Raw genomic sequence first — 9670 nt, 5'->3', positions numbered from 1 at the left:
AGGGTCCTTACATGATTTGTGTAAGAGAAGAGGGAGATCGCCGGAGATATCGTCGGATTTCAGGGGGAAATCGCCGGAGAGAAGAGAGGATTTGCGCAGAGGAAGAAGAAAGAAATGGGGAAGAAGAAGTGGCTCGGGGTTATAAAACCTAGGGTCCGACGGATATTATCCGTCGGAATTCCGTCGGAATTCTAATTTCAATTTTCGCGAAATATTTGCCCGGTAAAATGAAAATATTCCAAGGAAATTCCGACGGATAGTAAAATATCCGTCGGAATTTCCTCGGAATATTCCGAGGAAATACCGAGGAACTAGTGTTTGGGGTTTCAAAACATCAATTTTTTTTTGCCGTACTTCATTTCTTATACAATTGTAATGCATACCATTGAGGATTCTTTGTATAGATGAGCATAAACCATGAAATAAAAAATTTCAAAACTAATAGAAAGTATTCCCTTTACCGTTCATTAAAAGGTATAAGTGTTTGTCTTATGTTGCGAGATTTCGTTCATACAATCGGAAAAGTGTTAATTATACGGTAAGAAACAAATTTTTGTCTTCATAATGAACTTAAGACACTTAATAAGGGTTATATAGGTGTTATTCAAACGGCAAAACGTTGTTTTCAGTTTAAAAACCCTATTTCCTCGGAATTTCCTCGGATTATTCCGAGGGAACTCCGAGGAAACCCTCTTCTTCCTCGGAATATCCTCGGAATATTCCGAGGAAATTCCGAGGATCTAGTGTTTGGGGTTTCAAAACGTAATTTTTTTAAAATAAATGCATCGATCGATGCGTTTTTGAACAAAAACAAATCGATCGATTACAAAGATGGACCGGGCCGTAAGATTGTGATCGATCGATGAGAGAATCCCATCGATCGATCGAGAATCTCAATTGTTCCTCGGAATGTCCTCGGAAAATCTTGTATGTTTTTTTAAAAACGCATCGATCGATGCGTTTTTGAACAAAAAGAAATCGATCGATTACAAAGATGGACCGGGCCGTAAGATTGTGATCGATCGATGAGAGTATCCCATCGATCGATCGAGAATCTCAATTGTTCCTCGGAATGTCCTCGGAAAATTTTGTATGTTTTTTTAAAAACGCATCGATCGATGCGTTTTTGAACAAAAAGAAATCGATCGATTACAAAGATGGACCGGGCCGTAAGATTGTGATCGATCGATGAGAGTATCCCATCGATCGATCGAGAATCTCAATTGTTCCTCGGAATGTCCTCGGAAAATCTTGTATGTTTTTTTAAAAACGCATCGATCGATGCGTTTCTGAACAAAAACAAATCGATCGATTACAAAGATGGACCGGGCCGTAAGATTGTGATCGATCGATGAGAGTATCCCATCGATCGATCGAGAATCTCTATTTTTCCTCGGAATGTCCTCAGAAAATCTTGTATGTTTTTTTAAAAACACATCGATCGATGCGTTTCTGAACAAAAACAAATCGATCGATTACAAAGATGGACCGGGCCGTAAGATTGTGATCGATCGATGCGTTATAGAACAAAAATGCATCGATCGATGTGTGTTCGGAAAACAGAATTATAAGGCAAAACCCGACCTTTTCTGGATCTAAACCTTAGAACTCTCATCCCCTCCGATTTCCCCTATAATTCGCCCCCCTTTTCTCTCTCTATAATCATCCGATTTGAACAATTTTGGGCTCCATTCCACTTGATTTTTCGAGCTCTACCTGATTCCTACACTCGTCTTCACCCTAAGACAGGTATACTCCGCGAATCTCCACATACAAAAATCGTGTTCTTGAGCAATTTTTTGGGTTTTGTGAATTTCTTATTTCCGTGTTGATTCCTTGATCAAATATGCATGAAACAGATGTTTAAACATGGAATAGAACACAATTGTCTGTGATCAACGAGTTTGGAACAGGATTTGAGATGATTTAGGGATTGAGAATTTTTTTCAATTTGGTTTTTTTTTATCACAACTCGATTTCGCTTTTCATTTTCATGTTGCTTTGAGTTCTTAATTGATTATAACGATGTTGAGAGCAATGATTCTATTTTGTAGAGAATGAAGCGCACGAAAATGTCAGCAAAGAAGAACACACAAGAAGAGGGTTCGTCTCAGCGAGAGAAGCAAAGGCCAAAGAAGTGGGATAAGTCTGATACCACCCACTACAACAACATGAAGAAGGTAGCCGTTCCGGCTACACAACTAGCATGTCCTGAGACGATGACAATATTGGGAATCCAAGCAGACATTGAAGGACTGTTCCAGAACATGGGTCTAGGCCAACTATGCAACCTCAACGAACCCACTTATCCGGAGTTGGTACGCCAGTTCATAGCATCCGCATACGTCACCCGTCCCGATGATAGCCATCAGGAAGGTTTTCTGGCATTCGTAGTGCAGAAAGTATACTATGAGGTATCTTTCACATACCTCTGCAGACTATTTGGATTGAGTGCAGGGGAGAGGACATCTGGTCTTTATTGGACTTCAGAGCTGTTGAACTTCTGGGAAATGATTGGCACAGGGGTTTATAGATCTTCTCAGGCAAAGGAGTCACTTATCCGGAGCCCAGTACTGAGATATGCCACACGCCTCATTGGCTCATTGCTATACGGGACAACCACAGCCGCATCAGTCACGCAATGGGAGTTGTGCCTCCTGTACCAAGGTGTGAGGCATTTGCTACCGGCATTTGGAAACTCTACATTCCCACCTGCTACTGCCTTCAACATGGGAGCGGTGCTGGCCGCAAACTTAGCAGGATACAAGGGGAAAGTAACAAAAAAAAAGAGCAATGCATGTGGATTTGGTGCAGTGATTACTCGGATCCTTAGACATGTGGGTGTAGACTGCAAGAACCAGGAGGTAGCACTGGACAGATCGAACAACATTGCTTGGAACTACCTGGATGTCTTTTCTCTAGTAAGTAAGGAGTTCATAGCTGGTCCCCACTCGAGGATCCATCGGGATGGTCCTTACGTCTACGTATTCCAGGACCGAGCGAAGAAAACACTCTACTGCCACCTACCTCAGATCGGTCTCACTTCTCTACTTTCAGAGGCTGCAGTTGAGTTCCTACCCCATGCTACCGCACTAGTAGACAAGCCATCCTTCTTCACGCCAAAATATCAGACCAAAGGCAAGGGCGTGGTTGATGAAGAAGGAGAAGATGAGGCTGCACAAGCCATTCCAGATGATTCACAACCCCATCAGCTACTCCCATCAGACTCCAGCCAGTACAAGCTGCAAGAGCTTCCACCGAACGCCACTTCGCGCCAGCAACAACATTGGAGAGATCAGAGCATAAAGACAAACAACGACATGCTACACAAGATCTGGGCTGCCATTTCACGTATCAGGCCGTGTCGTTGCCAAAAGGATGATGTAGTTCATCGGGACAACTCTCCATCCACCTCTGGTTCGGGTTCGAGTGGTACACACAGGGTAAGAAAGAGGTCCAAGAGACCCAACGATGCAGGAACATCTGGAGCAGGAGACGAGGAGTAGGAGCTATCACCGGCTATTTTATTTTCTTTTCTATTCTAACGTTTTATGGTCTTATTTTCTGTTAATTTTGAACTGAGTTTTTTTTGGGTTTCTTAATTATGAGTTCGTATTTCTTTTACATGGTTTCTTCGTTTTATTTGGTTGTGTTCTGAGTAGTTTTTAATTCGTATTCAGCTTTGCCTTGCTAGATAAACCAAATAACTATTATCCGAGGAAAGAGGTTATATCAAGTGTTCCTCGGAATTTCCTCGGTATTTCTTTAAAAATAAAAATAAATAAGTTCAATGGTAGTCTGTTTCCGAGTCATCATCACCAGATGAATCTGAATCTGGATCTTCGTGAAACTCTCCAATCACTGGTTCATCCTCTACGTGAACGACGGCTTCCTCTCCAAAGTCGGTTAAATCGACTACAAGGCCAACTCCAGCTAAATCTTCTGCTGCACTTAAGTTGCCGGATGTGCTTGGTTGTAGTGGGTCTTCCAGCTCAGAACTTCCCTGAACTCGGCCTCTCGGGTTGAGTCTTGTAACAGTAACCCATGGATCATCTATGTTCCTTACCCGGGGGTACTTGATATAACAAACCTGTAACATTTAGAAAAATTATAAATTAATACACATGATGATGAATCATTCTGAATAATTAACATTTAATTACCTGATCGGCCTGAGAAGCAAGAATGAAAGGATCATAATATTGCAGCTTTCGCCTCGAATTTACTGATGTAACACCAAATGCATCTGTTCTCACACCTCGATCTGGGGTGTTGTCGTGCCAATCACAATAGAAAACAGTACAGCGCAATCCAACCATGCCCAAATACTTAATTTCCAAAATCTCATGTATGTGTCCGTAGTATACATCATCTCCTGATGCAGAACAAACGCCAGCATCATAAGTCGTACTCGAACGTCTCCTCTTCTGAGTTGTGAATGCATATCCTCGAGTACAAAATCTCGGATATGACTTCACAACAAAGTTTGGTCCAACGACCATCTCACGTATCCAATCGTCAAATGTTTCACCTCTGGCCAAACCAGCAGACACCTATTAATAGCACATATATATATATTATATCAATAAATGTGAATTAGTATAAATATGTGATAAAATATATTTTAATTTGTTTAAAGCACTCACATAAGTAAACATCCATCCACAAATTCTCTCTGCTTCATTTCTTCTAGTTCGTCCTCTGTGGCGTATCTATACTCGAACCGCTTTTCTGCCATGAAAATCCTGTATATGATGACAATAATGTAATTAATTAAGATTTAAATTTCAACTTGTTAAAATAAAAATTTGTAAGCTCATTTATTTACCTCTCATATTGAAGAACGTCTTCGCAGTTGGTGAGCAAATATGTTTGCAAATGACTGCGCTCCTGCTCAGTAAGTCGACGGTCCTTTGGTTTTCCGCTAAGTCGTCCAACATCTGTGAAAATGTCTGGAACCGTAACATGATATGCTGCCCGTTCGCCTCTATCATCATGCCGAGCAGGTCTTCTGTTTTTGGTCTGAACTTCTGCTGGAAAGTAGTACTCGGCAAAGTTTGAAGTTTCTTCATTGATCATCTGTGCGACTATAGAACCTTCCACCCTACTTAAATTTTTCACCATCTTCTTCAAATGGAACATATACCGCTCATACAGATACATCCATCTATACTGCACAGGACCACCAAGTTCCAATTCTCTTGCCAGGTGAATAACAAGATGCTCCATAACATCAAAAAATGAGGGAGGAAATATCTTCTCAAGGTTGCACTGAATCACGGCTATGTTAGTCTTCAAATTTTCAATACCTTCAAGAGTCACTGATCTCGTGCATAAATCGCGGAAGAAACCACTTATCCCTGCAATTGCTTCATGAACATTTCGTGGTAATAGTTCCTTGAAGGCGAACGGAAGGAGGCGCTGCATCATTACATGGCAATCGTGGCTTTTCAAGCCAGTAAACTTTCCTTCCTTTCTGTCGATACAGTTACGCAAATTTGATGCGTAACCGTCTGGAAATTCCACATCGTTTGAAATCCAATCAAAGAACGCATCTTTTCCCGCTGCATCAAGTCGGTATATGGGAAAAGGAGCCCTACCATTTTCATCAACATGAAGTTCTGAACGAGCACATATATCGACTAAATCCAGTCTTGACTTCAAATTATCCTTTGTTTTACCTTGAACATTAAGGATCGTGTTCATGAGATTGTCAAAAAAGTTCTTCTCAATATGCATGACATCTAAATTATGCCTTAGCAGATGATCCTCCCAGTATGGCAGATCCCAGAAAATACTTTTTTGTGCCAGTTATGTAGTTCTCCAACAGCATCTACCGGAAAACGCTCATGTCCACCGACTTCTGGCGTCCTTTCTGCACCAAAATCTCTTAGTTGTATCTTCAAATCTTTCCCACAAATTTCCGGAGGTGGACTGTCAAACACCCTCTTGTTCTTCGTAAACAAATTCCTACTCCTACGATATGGATGATCAGGTGGTAGGAATCTCCTGTGACAGTCAAACCAACACGTTTTCCTTCCGTGTTTTAGTTGGAAAGCATCAGTGTTATCTTGACAATATGGACATGATAGCCTTCCATGCGTTGTCCATCCAGACAACATACCATATGCTGGAAAATCACTTATTGTCCACATTAGTACTGCCCGCATTTGAAAGTTTTCTTTACACGAAACATCGTATGTTTCAGCACCTTGAGCCCATAGTTGTTGCAACTCATATATTAGTGGCTGAAGAAACACATCAAGTGATCTCTTAGGATGCTCTGGTCCGGGAACGAGAATCGAGAGAAACAAAAACTCTCGTCGCAAGCACAAGTTTGGGGGGAGGTTGTATGGTGTAAGAATGACGGGCCATAGAGAATATTGTCTTCCACTCTTGCCAAACGGACTAAAACCATCAGTACATAATCCAAGGTAGACATTTCTTCTCTCATACGCAAAGTCGGGATACTTTGATTGGAAATGCTTCCACGCTTTTGCATCTGAAGGATGTCTGATCTCACCATCTGTTGAGTGCTCCGCATGCCATCTCATTGGTTGCGCTGTGCGTTCAGACAGATACAACCTCTGCAACCTTTCCGTCAAAGGTAAATACCACATCCTTTTATATGGCACTGGAACTCTTCCACTCGTATCTTTATAACGAGGCTTTCCACAAAATTTGCATGTAACCCGCTGTTCATCCGCCCTCCAATAAATCATGCAGTTGTCGCTGCATACATCTATTACCTGATACGATAAACCAAGACCAGCTACGAGTTTCTGAACCTCGTAGTATGAACCAGGAGCTACATTATCCTCGGGTAGAATACCTTTTACAAAATCAGCAATCGCATCCACACAGTCTTCAGCCAAATTATAATCTGTTTTAATGCCCATCAATCTTGTAGCAGATGATAAAGCTGAATGACCATCTCTGCAACCTTCGTACAATGGTTGCTTTCCAGCATCCAACATATCATAAAATCTCCTAGCTTCTGCATTGGGTAAATCTTCCCCTCTAAAATGATCATTTACCATCTGCTCAGTACCTACACCATAATCTACATCCGTTCTAATTGGTTCTTCTAATCTAACCGCTGACTGAGGTTCGCTAGTACTACCATGTTCATAATCAGTTTCCCCATGATGATACCAAATTTTGTAACTTCGTGTAAACCCACTCAAATATAGATGAGTCCAAACATCCCACTCTTTAATAACCTTTCTATTTTTACAATTAGAGCAAGGACATCTTAACTTACTTGTTTTTGCTTCCGGTTGTCGGTGAACTAACCCCATGAATTCGGTTATACCTTGTTGGTATTCTTCCGTAAGCAATCTCGTGTTCGGATCCAAATGAGGTCGATCGATCCAAGAACGAAAATAATTTGAAGAAGACATATTTTTTATGAATCAAATTCGTGTGTAAATAGAGTAAGAGGGAGGATGAAGATATGGAGTGAATGAAGAGGAAGAGGAGTGCTTGTTTATATAGATTAAATCCTGCCGACATACCGAGGAAATTCTGACGGAATTCCGACGGAAAAGGCTATTTCGTCGGAATTTCCTCGGAATTTTGTAAAATCCCCCAACGGCTCTCCAACGGCTATAATATTTCCTCGGAATTCATCGGTTTTTTCCGAGGAACACATTGTTCCTCGGAATTTCCTCGGAATATTCCGACGGACTGAGGTTTCTTCGGAATTCCGTCGGTATATTCCGAGGAAATTCCGAGGAATCCCAATTTTGTGTTTCCTCGGAATTTCCTCGGAAATTCCTCGGTATATTCCGAAGATTTCATTTTCCGTCGGAATGTCCGTCAGAATACCGCTGTTTTCTTGTAGTGACAATAACTTTAAAGCAGACCAATGTATATCATTACATAATGATCACCACCAGTTACTACAATTGACAGATCCGTCTATAAACGACGTCGTAAAGACATCATCATCGGAGTTTTCTATCGCCCGCGAAGCTGTGAGACGACGGCGGTCATCTAAGGTATAAACACAACTTGAATGAATAGTTCACTATTAATTCTAACATCACGTTCTTTTATATGTTCTGCTAATCTAACATCACATTATTATATGTTCTTTTATTCTAACATCGTATTATATGTTTGACATACTATATCAAATTATATGTTATACATTCTTTCCATTCTAAACTCTCATCAATCACCCTAATAAGGGATCAAGAAGAACTATGCCCACGACGCTCCTCAAAGCAAACCCTAGCAATTTCCGAGCCCTGGTTCAGAAATACACCGGCCGTTCTACCGGGATTGACGTTTCCAGAGGAAGAAAAGGTCCGGTGACGTTAGATTTCAGGTCTCCGGCTTCGGTGTTGAAAGAAGTCATTTTCCCAAGCTCCGGTGATCTCCAGAATCACGATTGTGCCACTTATAGGCACCGCGGTTATGGGGAGAGTCACGTGACCTGTGAACGGGAAGGTACCAAAGCGGCGTCCTATCAGATGGGTCAACTATGTAATGATTATATGTTTGTGGTGGGTATGATGATCATGGTCATCATGATAACCATGATGAAGGTGATCTTGTAAGGGAATACTTGGAAAATAGTAGTTTTAATGGAGTGAATTGTGATGATTTTTACCATGATACGGTATTGTTGGAGGAGTTTATGAGAGATCTTGATTTCTGATTATTGAATTTATGATGTCATATAATAATTTTGATGCAATTCAAACATTATGATAATATTCTTGAATGTTCAATTAACGTTTTACTATTCCGGTGAAGCTACTGAATGAGCAGGTATTTATTTCTTACAATATTTATGACTTTATTTTTTCCATTGAATATATGGTATTTTTTTCCTCAAAAAAAAACACAGGAAATATACAGGAAATATTAACCAATATATTCTATATTTTGAACACACAATCGGTAATGTATTTTGTACTACAAGAACAGAAACTAGATATGTAATCCAATGATGTTAGCAATGCTGTCATTGTGTTGTTGCTTATTTAACGAATTCAATCCCGTATGATGAATGTTACTGTTAAAAAAAGATATAGGATTAGGAGTCTTAGAGCATCTCCAATGGTGATACCCCATTGAAATTCCTAGAAAAAGTGTTTTTTCATATTTTAATTATTATTATTTTTTCAGATTAAAAAAAAGAAATATCAACCAATCACGGGCTGCCACATGTCGTCGGATCCCACAAATAGTGCAAGAATTCACCAAGAAAGAATCTTTATTTAGAGATTTTAAGGATCAAATCCTTAGTTTTTAGTGGAGTCCACTGATTATTTAATTATTTTTTCCTTAAAAATTCCTTAAGGATTGCCGTTGCGGATGTTCTTATCCCAAGAAAATATTATACAGTAGTCACAACGAACGTGAGGGATATAAACAGTCGTCACTGTTGTCGTAATAAAAAAGAGTAAAACAAAAACGTGTTTTTTTGTATCTGAAACAAAACCGTGAAGATCAGTCAAGTTTTAATTGTTTCTGCCAAGACTTAGCTAGTTTAATTGTCATTTTATTCACAAGGTATCCATTATCAAATGTTTATATCATAACTAAAGGTGTGGCAACAAAAGAGCAAGTACAAAATAGATCCTGATTAGTTCTTTGAACATGAAACTGAGAACCTAGATCGATTGACAAAAAAAAACTACCTAGTCATGTAAAT

At 40.0% G+C, this 9670-nt stretch overlaps 1 protein-coding gene across 1 annotated transcript; it reads left to right on the top strand.

The window, feature by feature from the left end:
- Positions 1-8210: 8210 nt before the first annotated feature.
- On the top strand, positions 8211-8567 carry LOC106453882. Its single transcript, XM_013896080.2, has one exon. It carries the CDS (start codon positions 8211-8213, stop codon positions 8565-8567), a length of 357 nt encoding a protein of 118 aa, XP_013751534.2.
- Positions 8568-9670: the final 1103 nt, after the last annotated feature.

Source organism: Brassica napus, chromosome C2 (genome assembly GCF_020379485.1).
Source record: "Brassica napus cultivar Da-Ae chromosome C2, Da-Ae, whole genome shotgun sequence".
NCBI classification, from domain to species: domain Eukaryota; kingdom Viridiplantae; phylum Streptophyta; class Magnoliopsida; order Brassicales; family Brassicaceae; genus Brassica; species Brassica napus.
This window is presented reverse-complemented; position numbering and strand designations above follow the sequence as displayed.